This window comes from Fomitopsis serialis (assembly GCF_022376445.1).
Source record: "Fomitopsis serialis strain Sig1Antser10 chromosome Unknown B0H18scaffold_75, whole genome shotgun sequence".
In the NCBI taxonomy this organism is placed as follows: Eukaryota; Fungi; Basidiomycota; class Agaricomycetes; order Polyporales; family Fomitopsidaceae; genus Fomitopsis; species Fomitopsis serialis.
The window spans coordinates 111,703-130,216 of record NW_025955035.1 but is presented as its reverse complement, the minus strand read 5'-3'; the positions used below and the strand labels follow the sequence as shown (position 1 = coordinate 130,216).

The 18,514-nt window shown below is 57.1% G+C and overlaps 10 protein-coding genes across 10 annotated transcripts; 3 read left to right on the top strand and 7 right to left on the bottom strand.

The window, feature by feature from the left end:
- Positions 1-584: 584 nt before the first annotated feature.
- On the bottom strand, positions 585-1,892 carry B0H18DRAFT_937053 (uncharacterized protein; the record flags this gene model as incomplete). Its single annotated transcript, XM_048041814.1, has 3 exons — positions 585-1,421; positions 1,461-1,568; positions 1,618-1,892. 3 exons carry the CDS (start codon positions 1,890-1,892, stop codon positions 698-700), a joined length of 1,107 nt encoding a protein of 368 aa, XP_047889752.1. The 3' UTR covers positions 585-697.
- A 1,409-nt stretch (positions 1,893-3,301) lies between these two features.
- Positions 3,302-4,669, bottom strand: B0H18DRAFT_625894 (uncharacterized protein). The gene is made up of 2 exons (XM_048038834.1): positions 3,419-4,669; positions 3,302-3,365 (listed from the first exon to the last, which is right to left on the bottom strand). Exon 1 carries the CDS (start codon positions 4,471-4,473, stop codon positions 3,607-3,609), a length of 867 nt encoding a protein of 288 aa, XP_047889751.1. The 5' UTR covers positions 4,474-4,669; the 3' UTR covers positions 3,302-3,365; positions 3,419-3,606.
- Positions 4,670-5,208: 539 nt separating this feature from the next.
- B0H18DRAFT_625905 (uncharacterized protein) lies at positions 5,209-5,771 on the bottom strand. The gene is made up of 2 exons (XM_048038835.1): positions 5,588-5,771; positions 5,209-5,528 (listed from the first exon to the last, which is right to left on the bottom strand). The coding sequence occupies exons 1-2, from the start codon at positions 5,672-5,674 to the stop codon at positions 5,295-5,297; spliced, it is 321 nt and encodes a 106-aa protein (XP_047889750.1). The 5' UTR covers positions 5,675-5,771; the 3' UTR covers positions 5,209-5,294.
- Positions 5,772-6,150: 379 nt separating this feature from the next.
- On the top strand, positions 6,151-8,414 carry B0H18DRAFT_1026810 (alpha/beta-hydrolase). Its single transcript, XM_048029838.1, has 10 exons — positions 6,151-6,175; positions 6,229-6,236; positions 6,312-6,579; positions 6,665-6,825; positions 6,877-6,915; positions 6,966-7,059; positions 7,119-7,246; positions 7,299-7,466; positions 7,519-7,725; positions 7,797-8,414. The coding sequence occupies exons 3-10, from the start codon at positions 6,420-6,422 to the stop codon at positions 7,965-7,967; spliced, it is 1,128 nt and encodes a 375-aa protein (XP_047889749.1). The 5' UTR covers positions 6,151-6,175; positions 6,229-6,236; positions 6,312-6,419; the 3' UTR covers positions 7,968-8,414.
- B0H18DRAFT_1026807 (uncharacterized protein) lies at positions 8,415-9,105 on the bottom strand. The gene is made up of 3 exons (XM_048029837.1): positions 8,927-9,105; positions 8,709-8,860; positions 8,415-8,644 (listed from the first exon to the last, which is right to left on the bottom strand). The coding sequence occupies exons 1-3, from the start codon at positions 9,060-9,062 to the stop codon at positions 8,585-8,587; spliced, it is 348 nt and encodes a 115-aa protein (XP_047889748.1). The 5' UTR covers positions 9,063-9,105; the 3' UTR covers positions 8,415-8,584.
- A 282-nt stretch (positions 9,106-9,387) lies between these two features.
- On the bottom strand, positions 9,388-9,961 carry B0H18DRAFT_1026804 (uncharacterized protein). The gene is made up of 3 exons (XM_048029836.1): positions 9,917-9,961; positions 9,698-9,849; positions 9,388-9,636 (listed from the first exon to the last, which is right to left on the bottom strand). The coding sequence occupies exons 1-3, from the start codon at positions 9,942-9,944 to the stop codon at positions 9,577-9,579; spliced, it is 240 nt and encodes a 79-aa protein (XP_047889747.1). The 5' UTR covers positions 9,945-9,961; the 3' UTR covers positions 9,388-9,576.
- A 280-nt stretch (positions 9,962-10,241) lies between these two features.
- Positions 10,242-10,992, bottom strand: B0H18DRAFT_625805 (uncharacterized protein). The gene is made up of 3 exons (XM_048038833.1): positions 10,704-10,992; positions 10,494-10,645; positions 10,242-10,422 (listed from the first exon to the last, which is right to left on the bottom strand). Exons 1-3 carry the CDS (start codon positions 10,837-10,839, stop codon positions 10,375-10,377), a joined length of 336 nt encoding a protein of 111 aa, XP_047889746.1. The 5' UTR covers positions 10,840-10,992; the 3' UTR covers positions 10,242-10,374.
- A 645-nt stretch (positions 10,993-11,637) lies between these two features.
- On the top strand, positions 11,638-14,382 carry B0H18DRAFT_1096075 (uncharacterized protein). Its single transcript, XM_048032442.1, has 11 exons — positions 11,638-12,016; positions 12,077-12,155; positions 12,361-12,431; positions 12,507-12,951; positions 13,001-13,066; positions 13,115-13,223; positions 13,278-13,602; positions 13,673-13,971; positions 14,035-14,064; positions 14,121-14,131; positions 14,185-14,382. The coding sequence occupies exons 1-11, from the start codon at positions 11,758-11,760 to the stop codon at positions 14,249-14,251; spliced, it is 1,761 nt and encodes a 586-aa protein (XP_047889745.1). The 5' UTR covers positions 11,638-11,757; the 3' UTR covers positions 14,252-14,382.
- A 350-nt stretch (positions 14,383-14,732) lies between these two features.
- On the top strand, positions 14,733-16,062 carry B0H18DRAFT_1026793 (glutathione S-transferase). The gene is made up of 7 exons (XM_048029835.1): positions 14,733-14,965; positions 15,014-15,172; positions 15,232-15,357; positions 15,430-15,606; positions 15,660-15,740; positions 15,795-15,941; positions 16,011-16,062. The coding sequence occupies exons 1-6, from the start codon at positions 14,907-14,909 to the stop codon at positions 15,868-15,870; spliced, it is 678 nt and encodes a 225-aa protein (XP_047889744.1). The 5' UTR covers positions 14,733-14,906; the 3' UTR covers positions 15,871-15,941; positions 16,011-16,062.
- A 111-nt stretch (positions 16,063-16,173) lies between these two features.
- Positions 16,174-17,584, bottom strand: B0H18DRAFT_1026790 (glutathione S-transferase C-terminal-like protein). The gene is given in 8 exon segments (XM_048029834.1): positions 16,174-16,334; positions 16,387-16,464; positions 16,534-16,710; positions 16,764-16,889; positions 16,950-17,108; positions 17,171-17,350; positions 17,410-17,473; positions 17,493-17,584. The coding sequence occupies 6 exon segments, from the start codon at positions 17,224-17,226 to the stop codon at positions 16,253-16,255; spliced, it is 678 nt and encodes a 225-aa protein (XP_047889743.1). The 5' UTR covers positions 17,227-17,350; positions 17,410-17,473; positions 17,493-17,584; the 3' UTR covers positions 16,174-16,252.
- Between the last annotated feature and the right edge of the window lie 930 nt (positions 17,585-18,514).

Here is an 18,514-nt window from a genome sequence, read left to right as displayed (position 1 = left end):
ATAGTCCAATGCGCATCCCGAGCCGATCTGCTCTAGATTGCTAACTTGTACAAGACAGAGAGTCTCACAGGACGCATAGAGAGCTCGGGACGCAGTCCTGTGGAGCACCTTCATCAAGCGCATGCGCAAAGTGTCGGAAAGATGCCAACATCCCGGCCCTCAGGCTAAAGTCAGGGCTAAGTAGTCCCCTGTTGCATTCGCAGGGATTGCACGTCTCATACCTTTCGTTCACGAGCTACGGGAAGCCCTCCCCACAACATCACTGTGCCACCGTCCCAGTTCCAACTCACCTAAGAATCACCCAAGCTAGGTCGCCATCGGCTCACTGCTGCAGACAGGCCCGTCGTCGCATACACAGCCTCATCAAAGTGCTTCGGGGCATCACGGATGGGCCTCATGCGACAGGAGACCCTACCTCCTTTACACCCTTCTAAGAGTTCGACTTCTACCGCATCTCCTGATGTGACGGTCGAGGCGTGTTTACAATAATATAACTTACCTGGGGGCGCAGCGTCGGGTCGTCACGGCGAACACTGCGTAGTCCAAGCGTAGTCTCCCATCAGCTCTGGAGACGAAGAGAAATTGTCCGTCATATTGATCACCATGCATCTAACACCAGCGTGCACGCGTAGAGTACGACTTTGGTACGACCACACGACCTGGTTGGATCGATCTACGCCTCGACGGTGCGTTGCAGCTATGCCTGTTGTTGCGAATCGAGCTTCGCCAGAGTGCCCATCATCCGCAAGAACGTAGCCGGCGCAGCAGAGGCACCCTTCCCGGCGGTCCCAAGGAACGCCTTCAGCTGGCCTTGTTCCAGTCCCCATCGGTACTCTGCTAGGTAGTTCCTAGCCGTCTGCACCTTCAGACCGGTCAGACGCGCGACCTCCTCAATGATCTCGTCGTCGTCATCGAACTGCGGCTGAGCAGTACACTGCAAATATACACCCAGGAACGTCTGGCCGCGACCGTTGGCCGTCAGAAGATGCGGATGGACGAAGTACCGATAGTGCTTCGCGACGAATTGGACTCTGGAGTGGTAATGAGGATTCTCCTTCGGAATATCAGGGTTCGAGAGATCAAGGCCAATCCGTGGCGACTGGAAGATACGCGGTTTGAAGCGGCCCCGATTAGGTTGAATGCGCATCAGCCGTAGATGAGCATTCGTAGCAGCGGGAACCGTGACGGGGGGTGCGCTGCCCACAGCCCCTCCAACCGAGATGGAGAACGCTGATATATCCCCACGCAACCTAGCGGTGACCAGTTCCGCGACAGACTTGGCGCGACTTGCGCGCAGGATCTCGTCAACGAGGAGAGACGGACCAGAGAAGACCTTCTGGTCTGATACGCGTCGTAACGTCCGCAGCAGAATGCCTCCCCGCGTTTGCGTGCTCTCCGTACGCGTCGCGTCGCGTTCCGCACTACCTTCAGGTAGGTTTCTTAATGGGCCGTCAGGGGACACGCCAATCGTGAGGTCGAGTCCTTTCCGCGTCCCTCCTCTGTAGCCGCTGCCCTGCGCCTGTGAAGGCTGTTCATTTCCCGATCGTCGCGGTGCACGGTGGAAGTACCTATGGCATAATCGGTTAGACAATGCAGGCCGATTTACAGAGCATCTACCATTGCCCAGCATATTGCTGTTCGTGCGATCGGTGCGTGAATGGGTCTGCATGGCAGCCAGGTCGGTAGAGGTAGAACTCGATCTCCATGAAGTCGTACTCGGTCTTGCCGTGTTCAGTAGCCACCGAGAGCCGGTAGTCGTTTAGTAGAGCAGATGCAATCGTGCTAAATCTAGTTTCGATGTCTTCTGGCGAATTCAGTTGCGCGAGGTCCAGCATACTGAATAGCTGGGGCACGCTCTCGTCCGTGGATTCAGAGTCGTTCTCGACTCCCATACTAAGATTCACGATGGTTAGTGGACACGTCAACTCAGACGAGGATTTTTCACCACTCACCAGCCTGAGCTGTCGACACGCCTCCTCTTCAAACTACTTTTCCTGTCGACATCACTATGTGTGCGCGTCGCGTCGATGTGGTGGAATACCAGTCCTCACGAAGATGACTTACCTACCGTCAATGGTGGAGGGACTTTGGTGTCGTCGTTTGAGCACATTAGAAGTGGTTGAGACACCAGTCACCTTCGACATATCTTGCTCTCGAAGCGCATGCGACAAGTCGAGGTTAACAGGCAAGCGCTTGCGACGCGTGATGGAGGCCATGGGCTGTGACGCGGTCACGTGCTGGTGACAGCCCGCGACAAGTACCCGTCTGCAGTGCTGAGGATGGTTGCTCGCGCGCTATCTGACAGCGTAGAAACACTCCAGGAGGAATGCAGGGTTATGGCACATATTTAGATGCACTTATAAAGTTGAACAGTAGAACCTGAGGCACATACAGAAGTTGTATTACAACGTGAAGGACGCAGAGAGTCCCAGGACAGACGACCGACTACATACAGAGCAGATAATAAGCAAATAAGATATATGGCATGACGGACTTTATTGACGAGGGATTGAGGCACCAATTTACGCAGGCACGCGTCGCGTCGACTGCATTCGAGACGGTTACATGTTATGGTCCGTCTGCACCGGTGTCCATTGACACGTCAGTGCGTCTGGATGTTTGCGCATGGGTAGAGGGAGTCGAGCCAACGTCGATGGGTTCAATCTGTCGAGTCCTCGTCGACATCGTCGGAGTTGTCCCCGACGGCGTTGGGATTGAGACTGGGTGCTGCAGAGCGCCTGGCTGTGTTCGTTCCTCCGTTGCCTCGGTATGCCCCTTCGCAGCTTCGACATCTGCCGCCACGACGTCGTCATCTCGCTGCCTTCTGCGTCCGCGTCTGCATCAATGTCCGCGTCCACGTCTCCCTCAGCATCTGCATCACTGACGCCTTCCTCCTCTTCAGGCCCAGGGTCTTCCGGTTCCTCCACCGCCAACGTCTCGCCCGTCTGCATCTTCGACATCGCGGACGGTCCAGGGCCCGCCCGCCGCCTCTCCTTGTCCCGGTCCGGCTCCGCGCTCTGTCTCCGACTTCCCGGTCTGCTCGTCGGCATCTGAGCTGCCTGATCTGCGAGCACGTCCAACGCGCTCCTGACTCTCGTGATAGGCGCGGGTGTAGGGGCTAGCTGGGTGAGTTGGGCACTTCGCCATTGGCGGTCGCTTTCCCCTTACCCTTTGTCTGCGCTGGCGGTGGAAGTACCGGATTTTCGCGTTGTTTACCCTTGCCTTTCCGGTCAGGCGGCGGACGGGGCAGCGTCTGCTCCTGTGGCTCCTGGCTTGTTGCGCGAGTGCGGCTCTGGTTTGCCTCCTCGTCCTTCCCGTGGTACCTCGCGTCGAGGCAGTGCTGCCCGCCGAACCCGACGCACCTACTTTCCGTTTCTTCGGTACCGGCCTGTCTAAGGCAGAGGCAGAAGCAGCGGACCGTCTCCTCGGCGACCTCTTCACGCTCGGCAGCTCCTCCTCTTCCTTCTCGTCTCATCGCCAGCCCCACCCCCAACTCCATCCCCGTCCCCATCGTAGTCTTCGTCCACCATCAAAGTCCGCGCAGCAGTCGCAGCGCTCAACAACGAATCCAACGGCGTAGCCGGTGGCCCTGCGCACGCCCGTTCTTTACTGGCGATCTCCCCTGCGTCTGGGCGTGGCCTCCACGCCCCTGGGGAGGACCCGGCGCTTGAGACTGCTGCCTCCCGCGGGCGGCGTCCCGGCATCGGCCACACTGGCACCATCATGGCTGTTCCCTGCGGCACCTGTGCGGCACCGCTCGTCCACCCGGCGGACTAGGTACTGCCTGCATATACACGAATCCCGGCATGGGGTACGGATGCGCAGGCACAGATCCAGGAGCGACACGCATCTGCGGCGGAGTCGCCGTGAGCTGGTATGGCCCCGACGGGTGCATATGCTGAACACCCACGCCCCTAGCCTGTGTCGCAGTCGTACTGGTACCGGCACTCGGACCCGCCACAGCGCTCTGGTAGTTCGATGGCCCCGCCTCTCCCTCACTGGGGACCCACGTACCCTGCCAGTCAGGGTGGTTCCCGAGCACGACGCCCGAAGTACGTTGTGCCTCCTCCGTGCCTTCTTCGCTGCTTCTGCCCGCCGCTCCTCGCGCTCACGCCCCCTCACCAGGCCAGCGGCAATGCCCGCACGGACGCGCCCGATCTTGCGCGCCGCCGTGAGGATACACTCGGCCCGCGCGTCGGTGAGTAAGGGTGCGCGCGGGCCGGGAGCCTTGAACCGCGCCCGCTTGTCCTTGCTCTTCTTCGCGTGCTTCTCTACGTGCTTGGAACTTGACGCTTTCAGCGCAGATGGCATGCTCGGCTGGGACGGAGGCACAAATACGTCGCCCGTAGAATCGAGTCGTCGTCGCGAAGGACCTGCGCCTTGTGTGTCTTCCGGGGCAATGGTCAGGTCTTGCGGCCTCACGCCCGTCTCGCCAGTCGATTGTCCATCCACACGGGCACTTGGAGTAATCATGTCTGGAACGATGTCTATCGCATCCCGCCCGACAACTAGCTCAGCATTCGCATCTAGTCCTTGAGTCTGCGGAGCTGCAGCAAGGACATCCTCCTTCTTGACGCGGTGAGTGGACTTTCTAGCCTTCTTGGGATCGGAGTTGTCATTTGGCGCTGTGAAGTCCAACAGGGTAGCATGCTGAAGGACGTCTGGGTCCCGGAGGAACTCAGACTGTACCGCAAGCAAGGGGCGCAGACGAGAAAGCTCGGATTCCAGCGCGGACAGGCGGGTGTTGGTATCAGAAAGCTATACCCAGAGACCAGCCGAGGGCAAAACAGCAGTCACAAAGCACGTCGAAGGAGTTGAGATTTCAGGAAAAGACATGTCCATCAGCTCAATAGATATGACAACATTCTAGCAACATACCTTATGACGCAGAGCAGAGTTCTCATCTCGTAGTCGGGCGAGTGAACGCTCAGCTTCCTATGACGATGAAGTTAGTACAGGTTGACAGAACATGGTCTGTGGTGTCCGGTGGAACAGAGTGATCGCGTTCAGCACAACTGGGAGCCACGGAAGTGCAAGAAGTTGCTAATTCTACGAAGAGGACATGTGCCTTCGGCAACTTCTTCAGTCTTCCCGGGGGCGCCTTGTACAACAACCTTTGCATAGCAGTTCTACGCGCATAGGAGATGCAGAACACATTCACAAAGGGCTTCCGCGTGAGTAGCCGGGTTGCGAATGTGATCACCGGTAGAGACCTGTCTGTGATAGCTACATAGGAACCCGAGGACGAGAAAATGAGGATATACACACAGACCTGCAAGCCATCGACATATGCACTATGCACTCACGTGGTCCTTTTCCGCGACGCCCTTGGTATCGCGCCGCTGGCGGAGGAGGGCCTCCGCGGTGCGATCCCAGCCTTGACGCTCGACATCCCACAGCGCGCGCTCTTCCTCTCGACCGTGAAGCAGTAAATGGCGCTGGAGGTTAAGAGTAGCTATAGTCTCAGCTTGGGAGGCTAACTGCGAGGGGGATGGTTGGAGGACGGCATCGGAGGTCAAGCGCAAGACCTAAGGCACCAGGATACAGTTAAGTCAGAGCGAAGCGTATCGCAGCGTACGACACGTACCATGGTTGCGAGTTCTCTCTCCAGTGGTGTCGCATCTCGACTCGGACTAGGCCCTGTAAGTCCGAGGTGCTGTACACGCTGTCTCATGGCGTCCAGCTCAGGCCGATCCAGCGGTTCCGGAGTTGAGGGTACGCCTTGTGCATCGTAGACATGTATGACAGCTGCCCCACCCTGTTCGAGTGCGAACACGCCGTTGCCATGAGGAGGTTGTAGTTGCGCATCAGGTAGAGGCACCTGCGTTTCGGAGGGAAGTGCGGCGGTCTGGGGGCGGGCGAGGGAGACATGGTGTGCATGATGTCTGAGAGGTCGAGGGCGGGGCCATCGGCGGCCTGCATGGTGCACAGCGCGCCGTGGGCAGGGAGGACAGTTCTCGTAAGCCGTGCGGCGCGGTGGCGAGGAAGAAAGCACCCCGGGAGACAAACAGCCAACAACAACGCCGTCGCCCTCCTTCACGCGAAGCGACCACGTGATGGGACCATTTCCGTGCGACCGGCGTCTACAGACAGACTTCCTTTTGGGAACACTAGAGGTCGTTGGCTCAGATGGCTGTTCGCCCGAGTGTACCAAAATGTATATCTGGGAAGTTCTGTAAGCATTATCCGCTCAGAGGATTTTCGCAAGGAAAGCTTACCCTCTGATAGTAGCCTGAGTAAGCTGATGTCCGTGCGTTTGCGCGCCACACCGCTCGCTGACTGAAACACTTGTCAATATTATACCTGTACAGACGTGCAGTCGGCGGTGCAGATGCCTTCGATACGTCGTTCGCGCAGACCTACCGCTTTGTTGTAGACTTTTGGGAGGCAGTCGTCGTGGTACAAGAAGCAAAGCTGGGATGGGAGTGTCTACTACGCCGGGGAAGCCTAGACTGGGCTTACGCGAGGGACGATCGAGGCCGTCACGTGGGACGCGTCCGGCGCGCGACGAACGCGCTGGAGGAGCGAGCGGCGAATGGCCTGTTTCGTGTCTCCCAGCCGCCTCCTACACATGCGATCGTCCGCCCCCGCTTCATCTCCCCCGCCCTGATCTCCATGCCCCCGTCCTCTGCGTTCCAGTGGTTCCTGCTCGTCCTCCCCGCAGCCGTCTTTCTCGGCTACCTCCTCACTGCGTTCCCACTCGCCACAACCACCCCGGCAGTCCACCCATCGCTCGCCACCCTTCCGAAAGAGTCGCCGAGCTGGCAGATATATCCGGAGACTTTCTATGACGGTGGCGCATATGTCCACTTTCCGCAGGGCGCGGTGAGCCGACCGATCGAGGGTCGTGCGATCTAAGCTCATGCGCTTCGATAGGTCCGCTATTGGCTCACAGGGCCAGAGAAGGGACAACGAGTGAGTGCTCTCCACCTTGCGCGCCCTAGCAAAGCATGACATGCACCCAGGTTGTTCTCATTCATGGCCTTTCCGTGCCGTCTATCATCTGGAAAGACGTTGCACCTCAATTGGCCCAAAATGGGTTCCGCGTACTGCTCTACGGTCAATATCTCGCCCCGCCACTAGTATCCTCTCTGACTGCTCACACTTCTGTCTCGCAGATCTTTACGGCCGCGGCTACTCCGACGCGCCGCAGACAACGTACGATAATGGCCTATACACGACGCAGCTCGCGCTGCTCATGCAACACGTCGGGTGGGATAAGGCGCACATTGCGGGCGTCTCCATGGTACGCATGCTCCCTCAAGCACGCATTCCGCTATCTCACTCAATTTGATTAGGGTGGAGGGGTCGCTGCAGCGTTCAGCGCCCAGTTCCCCCACCTCGTGTCTGACAAGGTCGCGCTCGTCGCGCCGACAGGGCTGCTCAACCCGACCGACCTCTCGCGGACAACCCGATTCCTCTCCTCGCCGCTTATGCAGCTGTTCACGGCAAGCTGGCCCGTCCGCGTACGTCCCTTCCTTCTTCCCTCCTCCTAAGTCTTCCTTACCTTCGACGCAGCTGTACATCAGGTACCTTGCAAACAGCCACCCAACCGATGATCCCATCGCAGAGCTTGTAAGACTCCAGTCGGCGTACCTCCCTGGGTTCAACGCCGCCGTGGCCTCTTCCCTCCGGGATGGGCCCGTGCGGAGCCTCGCGCCCGCATACGCAGCGCTCGGGCGGCGAGCTGACAAATATAAAACGCCGAGCGTCCTCCTTGTCTGGGTGAGTGGTCATTATCTTTCCCCTCTCCCGCGATCGCCTATGGGCATCTGCTGATATATGTGCGGCTGCAGGGCACGTCAGACACGGTCGTCCCCTACCGCACGTCGAAGCGCGTGCGGACCCTCGTCCCGAGCGCACAGCTGCTCACGATCGAAGGTGGTGGGCACGACATCACGATCACGCACGCGAAAGAGGTCGGCGCTGCGCTGGTGAGGTTCTTCAAGGGCCAGCCGCTTCCATGACCCCTCGGTGAAAGAGGACGACGGAGATGGATGCCGCAGAGGCATCATGATGGTGATATGATAGGTTAGGTTACGATCGCGCTTCCCTGTGTCGATGGACGGTTCGCGCTCTTTTAGTTCTATTTTATTGGCTTCGTTTCGTTCGCTTTGTACTCTCGCTCGCCGTTCGGTCCTCTTTGTTCCACGGCGGCTCTCCTGTTACACTCGTCTTCCCCCGTTCCACGACCCTATCGAGGACCTTTACACACGTACGCACTACTATACATTTGTTTGTCGGCACCCCCTCGAGTCACAAAAGTACACTTGATAGGTTAATGTTGTTCGCGATAGATGTTGTACACCGCTCATACGTTCATGTATCCGCTGTTGTATGCCATCTCTCCCGTCTCCTGCGCACCCTGTGAAATCGCGGAGAGCGACTCGGCAGACTCGTATCGTGGCGACGTCGCCGTGCACAGAAAGCGCCGGGTCTGCGGCCGCGGCGCGTTCAATGATCATCACATGGGCGCGGTGCCTACGACTCGAATTCGAGGGCATTCATGATCGTCTTCGCCGGTACATGTACTTATATCACTAGGCTTCTTCTCATATGTATGTATATCCTGTTGTATCATCGTTCATTTCAACGCCGGACCCGCAGCCAAAATGGGATTGATGCGGATCTCCTCCTTGACCCACTAGTAATATCAAACAGCACCCGTCAGCAGTCCACTCGCAATATAGCATATTGGCAGCACTCACGATGTCCTCGGTGTAGAACAGGTCAGACTCGACGATCTCCCTGACCTTCTCGATGCTCTCCGCGCGGAAGATGATGAATGAGGAGATCGCTTTCAGGTCCGAGGGCGGTCCAGCCGGGTTCGAGTCCGAGCTGAGCATAGGCCCTCCAAGTTCTGGTGCATCCAGTACACTTCCTGTCAGCGGGAATGCGTCCCGAGCAAGTGCGCTACGTTACTCACGGACCGTCCCGTCGTCCCACATCCCCGTGAGCCTCTGGACGTGCGCCGGGCGGTGCTGGGCGCGGCGCTTCATCGCCTCTGGGTCTTCCGTCTTGTAGGGTGCGGTGAAAACGTACAGGTGGCGGGTCGCGGACATCGCTCTTCTGTGGTGATGAGGGTGGACTTTCGGCAATGGGAATCTGCCTGGTGAACCTAGTGGTTCTGAGACTATATATGCATGCGGTCGGCGCTTGTACTTAGGTTATGTCAGATGGTCTACCACCTCAGGCTTCCGTACACACGGGGGAACTGAGTCAGCCCCGGACTCGGAGACGGTTGGGGAGTCCGGAGAACCGTTCGTAGCAGAGGTGACCGGTTGACCGGTGAAACCTGCGCAGCGGACGCGGACGAATCGACGACTTGAACTCGCGTCATTTAAATGAACGTCACGTGGGCGCGTTCCAGCCATCTCGTCCGAGTCGTCGAGTTGATTCTCCTCGTACATTAATTGCGCAGACGGTAGACCATATGCGATGCACGAATATGGCAACGCGCCTGCAGTCCTGGTCGCGTGCCATCGTCATCGCATGTACATATGTACTTACTACTTCCTACATTCGAATTTCTCTTTTCTCTCGCCACAGAGCGCGCATATCCCGTTAAACGGTACTTCATATCAACGCCGGACCCGCGGCAAGCACAGGGTTGATGCGGATCTCCTCCTTCAACCACTGTCAAAGCGGTTCGCTCTCGTCAGCAACCAATCCACAGGACAGTTCGCAGCACACTTACAATAACCTCCGTGTAGAACAAGTCCGTTTCGACGATCTCCCTGACCTGCTCGATGCTCTCCGCGCGGAACAGGACGAACACGCCAACCCGTTTCTGCTCCGAGGGCGGCCCGGCGGGGTTCGAGTCCGAGCTGAGCATAGGCCCGCCGGTCTCTGACGACGCCAATGCCATCTCATTAGCGAGAGCACATCACAGGCAGGCAGCAGACGATATACTCACGGACTGTCCCCTCTTTCAACAAGCCCATGAGGCTCTGGATGTGCGCCGGGTGGTGCACATCCTGGCGCTTCATCGCCTCTGGGTCGCTCGTCTTGTACGGCGCAGTGAAGACATACAGGTGGCGGGTCGCAGACATCCGTGCTCGTTCCGCGATGATGGTCGTGGACTTCGTGGGTCTCGCTTGCTGAACCTATTTTGTGTCACGGTCAGCGCGTGTGTGTCGGCGCCTGTACGCCGGTTGTAACAGATGGACTGCTCGGGTTTCGTTGTTGCTGCAAACGGTCGCGTCCCCTCCGAGCCCGAAGCTCACTTAGCTCCGCAACGTGCACCAAAACTTGGTGGTGAAGCGGACGAATGACGCGGGAGCAACACATGTTGTTGCCAAGTTGTTACTGAAGCTGAATGGCATGCGGTATACACGGATGAGGCTATCCCGCCGTAACGCGACTTGTGTAGCCCTACGCTACGTTCACCATCGGGTGCAGCTGAAGTCTGTCCCTATCCCACTGGAGCAAGGACGCGAAAGTCAGTCGTCAGCACTTCCGCGCGTACCACCGAGGTGGAAGACACGACTCACCACCCCCTCAGTATAGAACGGGTCCGTCTCCACGAGCTTGCGCACGCTCTCGAGAGTCTCGCCCTGGTAGACGAGCACGGTGCCGAACTTTTCCAGCTCTACGTGCGGCTTGGAGAGGTCTGCCTCGGGGCTGAGCACTGGGCCGGCGAGTTCTGCGGGGAGCGTCAGCACTGGCCGGGCGTCGCAGATCGTGGGTCATCGACAACGCACTAATGGTGCCAGACGCGATGAGGGGGTCCAGAGTAGCTCTGTGTGCGGAGCGGGAGGAAGCCCATCGCCCTGTAGTACCTGGGGATCTCGAAAACGGGGCCCATAAGATGAAGAGATGCCGAGTCAACGTCGACATCGTTGGAAGTTGATTGGGAATTCAATCGTGGTTCGGTTTGGGCGATCTCATGCTGTATAAGTATGGGATGGACGAGGGGGTGCCTTGGAGGACATGTATGTCATCCGAAGCTCGGGATGGGACCGAGGATGGTATCGGGCAAGCACCGGACGGCAGCCGCAGCGAGCTGAAGTATCAAGATAATTGCGACTGCTTCGAATACTATAGTCTGTCAGAAAATCATCGCTTCTGTCCTGATCAGCATTGACAGGACAGTTTGGCAATACGGTAGCCAGAGCCATCATCTTCGCGTTCGAAAGAAAAATATGGGCTACTTACCTGTTCGCCTTACAGGCCTGCCTTCATGCATAAGCTGGCAAGTCGGGCAGCTTTACTCACGCCGCTGCTTGCCCGGCGCCCGGTATGCGGAGTGTTATTTAACCTACAAACATGACCAACGGTCTCGAAGGCTCGTATACATACATACACCTTGCATACACTCATGAAGGTCCGCTACGACGCGTCCTGCTGAGGAAGAGCCAAAGTACTGCTCCGGTACTGCTGCCGCCTCTGCTACCGGGTCTTCCGAGTCGGGGAAGGCGAGAGGACGTTATGTGGGTGTCTCGCCAAGCTGGTTAGATGGCTGGTGTCGACCGCACAAGCATGACGACCCGTGTGCGAGCAGAGGTGAGCCAGACCGCGCACATGGTGGTCAACTACATAGAAAACGGTCTGAGGATCGCGTCGCTGCCAAGGACCGGGTATCACATGCCCACGCAACAGAAGTGTGGGGTAGCGCCCGGCAGATTCCTCCCCACCGCAAAGTGCTGTCGCCATGCATTGATCCCACTACGCCCCCTGGGCCATGTCTCCTCCCTAACTCCCCTCATCTCCTTCCTCCCCTTCAGCCGCGTCACGACGTGTAATTTTTGAACAAGGATGTCTCTTTCCGCCCCCGCTGCGGGGCAGGCTTCCTCGCGCCCGCAGCCTGAGCGACCTGACATACCCCGCAACCCTTCTTTCATACAGTTTACGCCCAAACGCGCCATGGCATCTTTCGAGAATTTGGTCGCGCTTGCAAACTATGAGGAACGCCTGAGAGAGGCGCGGAAGATCGTGTGGCGGGACAGAGGTGAAAAGCCGGTCGAGCTGCATGACTTGTGGGAGTGTGCCGAACATGCTGGCAGAGGAGGCATAAGTGCGTAAACCCCTTCTATCGAAATACAGCCTCAATTTTATCTGTTGACGCGTATATCAGGGGCTGGAGGTCTTGCATTTGCCATCCGAGCAGGAGTGAATCTCATCCTACTGATGACAAGAATCAAGCGGATCCCTGCGTAAGTTATCCATTTCCAACGTGCGGATCGAGTTCATTCTTTCACGTACATCTACCACCGATGACACTCTGGTGGTTTCGCCGTCATCCTGAATTTCAGCGACCTGGCTAAGTTCCCTAACCCACAACCTCGTCATCTTACTGTGTTGACCCTTGCCAGTGAAAGGGCTCCTGGCGCGTAATATACTGACAACTTTTGGTCACAGCCAATATCGTCTTACCCTCATCCGCCATGCTGCGTTTGGCGAGGACTCCTTCCGCTTCGCCACAATGCTGGGTACGTCCTCTGTTCCGTGCATGCCGCCTCACCTCCACCGTCTTCCGAGCCCTAACCTCACGACTCTCCTTGCAGGCTCGTTCGTCGCGATCTACAAGTTCATCCTGAATGCGCTGCCAATCCTCCTCTCCCCGCCGTCAACTTCACCCATTCTTCCCTCCCACACATCTGCGCATAATCACTCGGGGTTCTACGCCTCCGGGCCGGCCGACTCGCCCTTCGACGATGTCGAAGAGGTCGATCTCGAGTTGCAGCCCCGCCGCCGCCTGCCGCGCCAAGCGCGTCTCTCCATGAGCGCACAGGCGCACCAAGTATGGGTGCGCAAGCGGACACGACGGTGGTACTCGGTGCTGGCGGGCTCCGCCGCGGGTGCTATTTCTGTGTGCTTCGAGAAGAAGTCTCGGAGGGTCGCAATTGCGCAGCAGATGTTTGTTCGAGGCCTGCAAGGCTCTTTCAACGCTTTCTCGCAGACGCACGGTGTGAGCATCCCACATGGTGACGTGCTTATGTTCGGTCTGTGGTACGTATCACGAGACCTCGTAACATGGAAGTGTGCTGAAGCCCCATAGCTGCGGCCAGATCATGTATGCATGGCTTGTACGGCCCGAGACGCTTGACAGAGGATATGATATGTGGTAGGCACACACGCCTCTTGCAACTGGACAACTGACGAGGATTATCAGGATCGCAACTGCGAGTAAATGTCTCTCAGAGACTGTTGCAATCGCGCGAGATCTCCTCAGAGATGGCGTGTTCAAGGTCTCAGACATGCAAAAGCTCGCTGCTAGACCTGTCAGTCCCTCTCCCCGTCCTAGCTGACTTCCTTGACTCACAGCCATTGCTCAGGACACCACCCCGGCAAACCGCACCAAACTCCTCGCGTACATCGCGCGAGCCACGGCGCCCCCGCCCGAGCAATCCTTCGGCCCGCGATACGTGCCATGCGCCGCGCTGCATCCATGGAGTGACTCACACGCGCTCACGCAGATCGAGCGCTTCGTAGACGTCTTCCGGTGGATGCTCCCGATATACGGGGCGCTGCACCTCATGCCCATGCTACTCTTCCGGCGGAATCGGGTGCTGAGTGACCCAGTGAACATGCTCCTGAGAGCGGGGTGGGGGACGGCCAGGAGCTCCGCCTTCCTCGGGGCGTTCGTGTTCATCTATCAATGTACGTCGCTCCCGCCGTGTTCCATTCACCGCTCGCACGGCGACTGACGGCTAACGTGTGCACCCGCCAGCGATGTTCTGCGTCAAACACAACCTCTGGGACGTGCTCACTGCGCTGCGCACCTCGTCCTCCACCTCCCTCCTCGCGTACCTCGCGCGCCTCCTCCCGCAGCGCTTCATCGACGCGCTCATCGCGAAGAAGAGCTACTACGCGCTTGGGATACTCACGGGCCTGAGCTTGTTCGTGGAGGAGAAGAAGCGCAGGGAGGAGCTGGCGATGTACGTGATGCCGAAGGGCATGGAGAGCGCGTGGTTGATGGCGAGGGGACGCGGATGGGTTGGGAGGACGGGGCAGTGGGGCGAGGTATTGGTGAGTGACCGTACTCGATGTTTCATTTGGTGGACGCATGCTGAGTTGATCGGCGCTGTCTAGCTGACGGCGGTGGGAATGGGGATGGTCATGGTAAGACAACAGTCCCGTGTTCGCGAATAGAGGCTAATAAGGCATCCTTCTCGCAGAGTATCTACCAAGTGAGTATGGTTTTCTTTCTCTGCTGTAGCGGTACTGATCAATTCGACCCCAGAACGATCCTCAACATTTATCGGGTCTCGTTCGCAAGATTTTGTACCAATTTGTTGGTCCCAATTAGGCCCGGAGAGCACATACCCGGTCCTCGCAGTTCGTAAATATTGTATTTGTCGTCACCCAGCCAGCAGTGCTTCCTTTATGCTCCTTCGATTATGCGCCATCCGCTGTAATTCATGCGTGTTTTGTGTCTGGAAGCCGCCGCTGCTGCCGCACGATGGTCATCGAGAGGACCTTTGTAGTCGGCGACGACGATCGAAGGTAGGGTGGACATAGGGCAAATGCCTGACAGGGTTTCTTCTTCTCGCCCGCAGGAGGTTTCTCGCCGCCGAGGCATGCATCGTTACGCTCTCAGAACCTTCCTCCTCGTGTCTTCTGGCTCTGCTACTTATCACTCAGTGAGTGTCATCATGCTTCGAAAGTATCGTCAGGATCATCTGATCTTTTTTCTTTGTTCGGAGGGCTCTTTCTAAAGGGGCAGTGGCACGAAACAATTGGTCTCGCCCACCCGCCCAGCCAACAAGCGGGTCACCCCCGCTAACGTATAAGGATCATCTGATCGGTTTCACAGGCATAGCTATGTCTCGCTACATCCCGCCCTAGCCTCTCATTGCCGTCAACCACGGGAACGACAAGTGACACCGACATTGTATTTATCAAGCTCGCAGCGTCCCTACCTTGCCTACGGTTTCAGGTGCATCTACACCCTAGTCTCACCGATGACGTCGCCTGCGAGCCAGTTCACCCTCTATTCGTCTGTCATCGCCCCGAACGGCTGGTGAGTGTACACACGCTTGAAGACGGCTCACCTAAGTGGGCACCACAGGAAGGTCGCGATCGTGCTCGAGGAGCTGAGCCTTACGTATGAGACGGTCTACCTGAACTTCCAACAGGGCGAGCACAAGGCACCAGAACACACGAAGTACAACCCGAACGGGCGGATTCCGACCCTGATTGACCATGGGAGTGGTGATTTCGTCATATGGTGGGCGATCCTGTTCGAAGGATGCCTGGCTGGTTTGCTGAACCGAGGCGCATACTTAGGGAATCGGATGCGATCCTGACCTACCTCGCCGAGAAGTACGATCCAGGCCACAAAATCTCCGTCAGTGAATGTGGCGACAGAATCCACCAGCTGCAGTGGCTCTTCTTCCAAGCTTCCGGTCAAGGGTGCGTGCACGTCTCTACTATGCCTATACGCATAAGTACACTCTGGTGCGCATCTGATGTGACTCTTGGTAGTCCATACTTTGGGCAGTCAACCTGGTTTTTGTACCTGCACCACGAGAAGCTTCCCAGCGCGATCGAGCGATACCAGAAAGAGGTTCTTCGTGTCTTCGGCGTCCTCGAAAGCGTGCTCTCTCGCCAAGACTGGCTTGCCGGTGGGAAGTGTACCATCGCAGACCTGTCGTTCATCCCGTATGTCCCCGGCCGTTGTTTCTCTGACAAGCGCATATGAACCTTGGTCACAGATGGAACGATATCGTGTTGGATCTGGCCCTGAAGGATTACAACGACTTCAACTTCGAGAGTGACTTCCCCGCGTTGCACAAGTAAGTGTAGAGGTTCTTCAAGTGCTTCGAAACTGAGGCAAAGATGTCTTGCAGATGGCACACGGCCATGATGGCCCGTCCGAGTGTCCAAAAGGTCTGGGTGGCCAAGGCATTGATTCAGGACAGTTAGGGCGTAAGCGTGTGGGCGTGATACACCGTAGGCCAATAGACCTCGGGCAGCTCATCATACCATGCTACTCGGTGAGTTGACATTCACCCGCCGAGCCTAACAGAGTCCGTGGACTCATCTGGACTGCGTGCGGATTCCAGTAGCCCTTCTACAACTACATGGTTCAATATTCAATTCTTATCTCATCATACTCTGCCTGCCGTACTGCGTACTTCAACGTGTCGCACGCTGCCTACAATCTTCAATCACGGATCTTTTGACTCCAGCTTTCTCCGTTCGCTCGACCAGTATGAAGCAGATCGCACGCACGGTCTCAGACAGTCATTGCTTGATTGTATGTATCAAAGACGACGTTGAACGTTTATAGGCTAGACTACGAACTTTATACCTGCGCCGCCACAAGAGAGTCTCTCAGCTGTATCTGCTCGGCAATCACCTTCCTTGTCACCACAGCGTTATGCCACCTCAACCAGTTCTTAGTCTCCGACAATTTGGTACAAACTGGCAAGTACTCACCTGTTGACGGCAGGGAAGTCTCGCTCGAGGTTGAAGTCAGCTCTGTCGCCCATATACATGCTGAGAGCTGAGTGCCAACTGGTGTAGGATACGGAGCCATCACTACCAGTCAACGATCTCGCCCGATCAAGAGTGCTGCAAACTTACGGGACGAAGGACATGTCGGCGATGGTACACTTCCCACCGACAAGCCAATCCTGCTTGGAGAGGACACCCTCCAGTACGCCGAGGACACGGATGACTTCCTGCTGGTAGCGTTCAACGGCACTGGGTAGTTTCTCGGGATGCCACAATTTGAACCAGGCTGCCTGTCCGTAGTAGGGGCTGCGACAAAACTTAGCAAGCATTCGAGCCGTGAAAACCATTCGAGCAATTACCCCTGGCCGGATGCTTGGAAGAAGAGCCACTGGAGTTGCTGGGCTTTCTCGTCGGCGTCCGAGACTGAGATCTTGTGCTCAGTGTCGTACTTCTCAACGAGGTACACCATGATCGCGTTCGATTCCCTGAGGAGCAGCATGAGCTTATGACGATGCTCGCGAAACACATGAACTCGACGAGCGCACCATACGACGAAGTCGTTGTTCCCATGGTCTATCAGCGTCGGGGTGCGTCCGTTCGGGTTGTATTTCACGTGCTCAGGGCCCTTCTGCTCCAGTTTGCTGAAATCGAGGTATTTCGACTCGTAGTCCAAGCCCAGCTCGGCGAGGACATATGCGACCTTCCTATGAACAACGGAAGTCAGTCATTGTCATCGCGCAGGTGCGCCGCCGTGGGCATGACTCACCAGCCGTTGGGACCACTGGTTTGCGTGAACAACGTGAACTGTTTTCCATGCGACATGGTGGTTCGACTCGTGTCTGGGTTCGATAGAAGCGATTGTGCTGCTGCAACTGGGATTCGGGGGGCTCATGTTGCCTTTATATACACACGCACTCCCAGCGGTTTGCGGAATATCTGTAAGCAGCTCCAGAGAACAGTGATTCGTCAGCTAGGATCATGGGCATCATCATATACATTAACTACCTCCAAAGGGCCGCTACGGATCCAAGGGCAACATGTAACCTGTCCGCGGGATGTCATACATACAGATTCTTCGTAACATTGAGAGTGGTCGAGCAGGGATACGTGTCGTGGCCAACGGCCACGAACCTGAATAACCTCGGGTAGCTACCAAGGATGCATGCACCTCACTGGACGGTATATCCCACACGAGGTGAAGGGATGGAGAAAGCCATGCATCTCGGCGAATCGAACTTAGTGTCCGACACGATCGCAGTTCTGTGTACTTACTCATCAATGTCCTTGCACTGGCTTACCAATGCCATGTTGTACATGCGTCCCAGCATTGAAGTGTGCACAGCGACGATGGTGATTTCTCGCGCATCGTATCCCGTAACCGGTCGGCGATGTCTTAGTCATCTCCGCCGAATAAGTCGCAATCCTCGATAAAGCTAACCTGTCCATCCCCAAGCTACGAATTGGCTTTAAGCTGGGTTATTCACGACGCGTAGAATGAATTCGCGATGGGCCTAATTTTGGTCCGTTAGCATCGGTCCGTGCTGGTCTCCACAGGCCAACATCCACGCCGGCAACGCCAGGCTTGAGTGCGTCGTCCACGCACAGGACATGGCAGAGGCAGAGGCGTATTTGTGGTATTATAAGTGCTAGCGCCATGGGCGGACCAGTTGCGCGAGTACTTACCGAACGACACAGGAGACCCCCTGCCGCTCATCGGGGTGTGGTGCGTTTCGACTCTGCACGCTCGGCAGGGTTACACTCCTCGCCCGCCTGCTGCTCCACCGCCTTCGCGTCATTGTTCTGCCTTCCCACCTCGACTCGTTCGTATGCTGGTTCTTCAGCTTTTCGATGGCCACTAAAGCGACTTGACACGGTCGTCGGCTTCAGGTCCCTGGTTTTTGACGTCCCAAGCGGCTTATGCCACGACCCACACAAAGCCCTCTAGATCGTGGCGATAGAGTGGCTCGGCTTCACCCTTCCAGTATTCGGGCCTTAACAGATCAAGTGCCATGAACGGGAATGTGCCCGTCCTCTCCGTGCCTTGAGGCGTACTATCCTGCTCGACGATTACAACGCGAACAAGATCAAAATCACGTAGCACGCCGTGCAG

Excerpts from the sequence above, each read along its gene's own strand:
- B0H18DRAFT_625894 (XM_048038834.1), bottom strand. The coding sequence starts at position 4,473 with ATGATTACTCCAAGTGCCCGTGTGGATGGACAATCGACTGGCGAGACG.
- B0H18DRAFT_625905 (XM_048038835.1), bottom strand. The coding sequence starts at position 5,674 with ATGAGACAGCGTGTACAGCACCTCGGACTTACAGGGCCTAGTCCGAGT. Across the intron at positions 5,529-5,587 it reads AGAGAGAACTCGCAACCATG|GTCTTGCGCTTGACCTCCGA; the intron begins GTACGTGTCGTA and ends CTGGTGCCTTAG.
- B0H18DRAFT_1026810 (XM_048029838.1), top strand. The coding sequence starts at position 6,420 with ATGGGAGTGTCTACTACGCCGGGGAAGCCTAGACTGGGCTTACGCGAG. Across the intron at positions 6,826-6,876 it reads TCCACTTTCCGCAGGGCGCG|GTCCGCTATTGGCTCACAGG; the intron begins GTGAGCCGACCG and ends GCGCTTCGATAG. Across the intron at positions 7,726-7,796 it reads CGAGCGTCCTCCTTGTCTGG|GGCACGTCAGACACGGTCGT; the intron begins GTGAGTGGTCAT and ends GTGCGGCTGCAG.
- B0H18DRAFT_1026807 (XM_048029837.1), bottom strand. The coding sequence starts at position 9,062 with ATGTCCGCGACCCGCCACCTGTACGTTTTCACCGCACCCTACAAGACG. Across the intron at positions 8,861-8,926 it reads GTGGGACGACGGGACGGTCC|AACTTGGAGGGCCTATGCTC; the intron begins GTGAGTAACGTA and ends TGGATGCACCAG. Across the intron at positions 8,645-8,708 it reads TGTTCTACACCGAGGACATC|TGGGTCAAGGAGGAGATCCG; the intron begins GTGAGTGCTGCC and ends TGATATTACTAG.
- B0H18DRAFT_1026804 (XM_048029836.1), bottom strand. The coding sequence starts at position 9,944 with ATGGGCTTGTTGAAAGAGGGGACAGTCC. Across the intron at positions 9,850-9,916 it reads GTTGAAAGAGGGGACAGTCC|AGACCGGCGGGCCTATGCTC; the intron begins GTGAGTATATCG and ends TGGCGTCGTCAG. Across the intron at positions 9,637-9,697 it reads TGTTCTACACGGAGGTTATT|TGGTTGAAGGAGGAGATCCG; the intron begins GTAAGTGTGCTG and ends CCGCTTTGACAG.
- B0H18DRAFT_625805 (XM_048038833.1), bottom strand. The coding sequence starts at position 10,839 with ATGTCGACGTTGACTCGGCATCTCTTCATCTTATGGGCCCCGTTTTCG. Across the intron at positions 10,646-10,703 it reads CATCGCGTCTGGCACCATTA|AACTCGCCGGCCCAGTGCTC; the intron begins GTGCGTTGTCGA and ends CGCTCCCCGCAG. Across the intron at positions 10,423-10,493 it reads CGTTCTATACTGAGGGGGTG|TGGGATAGGGACAGACTTCA; the intron begins GTGAGTCGTGTC and ends TCCTTGCTCCAG.
- B0H18DRAFT_1096075 (XM_048032442.1), top strand. The coding sequence starts at position 11,758 with ATGTCTCTTTCCGCCCCCGCTGCGGGGCAGGCTTCCTCGCGCCCGCAG. Across the intron at positions 13,067-13,114 it reads GACAGAGGATATGATATGTG|GATCGCAACTGCGAGTAAAT; the intron begins GTAGGCACACAC and ends GAGGATTATCAG. Across the intron at positions 13,224-13,277 it reads AAAAGCTCGCTGCTAGACCT|GACACCACCCCGGCAAACCG; the intron begins GTCAGTCCCTCT and ends GCCATTGCTCAG.
- B0H18DRAFT_1026793 (XM_048029835.1), top strand. The coding sequence starts at position 14,907 with ATGACGTCGCCTGCGAGCCAGTTCACCCTCTATTCGTCTGTCATCGCC. Across the intron at positions 15,607-15,659 it reads GCAGACCTGTCGTTCATCCC|ATGGAACGATATCGTGTTGG; the intron begins GTATGTCCCCGG and ends CCTTGGTCACAG. Across the intron at positions 15,741-15,794 it reads GACTTCCCCGCGTTGCACAA|ATGGCACACGGCCATGATGG; the intron begins GTAAGTGTAGAG and ends GATGTCTTGCAG.
- B0H18DRAFT_1026790 (XM_048029834.1), bottom strand. The coding sequence starts at position 17,226 with ATGTCGCATGGAAAACAGTTCACGTTGTTCACGCAAACCAGTGGTCCC. Across the intron at positions 16,711-16,763 it reads TTCCAAGCATCCGGCCAGGG|CCCCTACTACGGACAGGCAG; the intron begins GTAATTGCTCGA and ends GTTTTGTCGCAG. Across the intron at positions 16,465-16,533 it reads GCCGACATGTCCTTCGTCCC|TTGGCACTCAGCTCTCAGCA; the intron begins GTAAGTTTGCAG and ends ATCCTACACCAG.